The 1,961-nt window shown below is 56.0% G+C and overlaps 1 protein-coding gene across 1 annotated transcript in view; it reads left to right on the top strand.

Annotated features, from left to right (window-relative positions):
• Nucleotides 1–5: 5 nt before the first annotated feature.
• Nucleotides 6–1,961, top strand: part of FANCG (Fanconi anemia, complementation group G) — a 14,349-nt gene continuing 12,393 nt past the window's right edge. Inside the window, exons 1-3 of the mRNA XM_009999700.1 lie at nucleotides 6–12; nucleotides 660–791; nucleotides 1,448–1,491. Coding sequence (XP_009998002.1) covers nucleotides 6–12; nucleotides 660–791; nucleotides 1,448–1,491 — 183 coding nt within the window. The remainder of the gene's footprint in view (nucleotides 13–659; nucleotides 792–1,447; nucleotides 1,492–1,961) is intronic.

The following is a 1,961-nucleotide window of genomic DNA, read 5'->3' as shown; positions in this document are numbered from 1 at the left end:
TCAGGATGTGGGGTGAGCGGGGGTCCCCCCACTCCTTCCTCCTCCCTCCCTCTGCTGCACCCGTTCCCAGACGCCGGGCTGTGTTTCAGTGCTAGAAACAGACTGCTGAAGGCTGAGGGATGGAACATTCCCTGCTGCCCTAAGCTGAGCTGGGCTTGCAAAAGGGTTAAGGCCAAGCCCGAACCTTCACCTGCTCTTACTGGGGGATGTGGGCAGATCTCTGGGGTTTCTGGAAAAACTGTGGCAACATTTTTCCTGGGAAGGGGAGGAGGGGGCTCCCTGCCACAGCTGTGGTGTAGAGGAAACTTGATGTGAGGAAGAGGGACACAGCGTGGGAAACGTGTGCAGAAGGGTGGATGTGTATTGGAATCAGGTACACTAGTGATGCTCTTTTGGGAGAGCTGAAAGTTCTTGGTTGTGATGGGTTGCAGCACCCGGGTGGCTGGGGAAGGGCCATCTAAAGCAGTGCCAGCACCTGAGGTGACACTTGCTGTCTCTCTGGGCACTGCAGCCCCCTAGCCATTAAATCACACCACCACCACCACAAAATACTTGCCAGGACACTTGTGTTGCCACAAAGGCAGGTGATGACACCTTAGGGTGGGTGGTGGGTTGTTTGTAGCCAGCTGAGTTTCTCGTTGGGTTGGCTGTGATCACAGGGCTGCCAGCTGCCCTCCCTGCCCTGCCTCTGGAGCTGACTGTCCTCTACCACTCCCTGCTCTTCTCTGTGGGAGCATCTGACTCTGCCATCAAAGGAGAAGCAGAAGGAATACGCCAGGGACTCCTCAGAGGTAAGGAGATTGTTCTCCCTCCTGGGCTCCTCGGGGCGAGGAGGTTGTTTGCTGTGCTTTGGAGATGTGGGATGAGTGGCTGGAGGAGGGGGAGTGCAAGCAGGGAAGCCTGGCTGTGCTGGGAAGGGCAGAAGGTGGGACAGCGTGTGGCTGTCTGGCTGCTGCTGCCTGCAGCGGGTGGGCCAGAGGTTTGAAGGGAAGGGACACTTCTCAAGGTGTCAGGTGCTGTCAGGATGTTTCCATGACTTCCCTCCCAATGTGGAGAGGTTTGTGAATGAGCCCGAGGGTCACACGTGGTGTTTACCTCTCTCAGAGGCAGACGCAGGCTGGGCAGGCTCCTTATCCGGCCCGGTTCGGTCCAGGCTGGGCAGGCAGGGTCCCCGGGGGCGGGCACAGGCGGCGCCCCCCTGTCTGCGTTTCTCCGCCTCCCTTTCCGGTCTCCGGGCAGCGGGAGCGGCGTTTCAGGCAGGTTCAGGTGCTGCAGCGGGGTCTGTCCCAGGCAGGCAGAGAGAGCAGAGCCCTGCAGATCTTGCCCTTTTTATAAATCAGAGATCAGTGTTCGAGAAAGTATCACTGTCTGAATTAGCCAATAAGCACTGGCCAGGTACATACTCTGTCAAAGGCAGTTTTTAACCTATTGTCCATTTTTCTGCCAGTTATCATGACCCTTATGCTGTTTTTCTTGCCATGGACTTATCTGGTAGGGCAAGAGGCCTGTTCATTCCGTCCTTGGCTGAATCAGTGAACAGGCTTCGCTCTTGCTTTGCTGGTTTGGAAGGCATTTTTGATGTGGGGGAAGAAGATGGACCGTTCCCCACAGATGGAGACTCCACAGCCTTCCTGGGCAGCCTGTAAACAAATATTTTCTCATATTCAGGTTAAATGTCCTGTGTGCTACTTTGTGACCATTACCCCTTGTTCAGTCACCAGACACCACTGAGAAGAGTCTGACCCCATCTCCTGACACCTGCCCTGCAGATTTTTATAAGCACTGATGAGATCCCCCCTCAGCCTCCTCTTCTCCAACAGCCCCAGCTCTCTCAGCCTTTGCTTGTAGGGCAGATGCTCCAGTCCCTTCATCTTAGTGGTCATGCCTGCTTGAGGCTCCCCCTCCTGGGACGGAGGCAGTTACAGGGAGGAGTCTGTTACAGGGCACCATCCTGTTCCCTT

This window comes from Chaetura pelagica, unplaced genomic scaffold, assembly GCF_000747805.2.
Source record: "Chaetura pelagica isolate M959 unplaced genomic scaffold, ChaPel_1.0 scaffold426, whole genome shotgun sequence".
NCBI classification, from domain to species: domain Eukaryota; kingdom Metazoa; phylum Chordata; class Aves; order Apodiformes; family Apodidae; genus Chaetura; species Chaetura pelagica.
The sequence above is the reverse complement of the archived record's forward strand: the minus strand, read 5'-3'. Positions and strand labels throughout refer to the sequence as shown.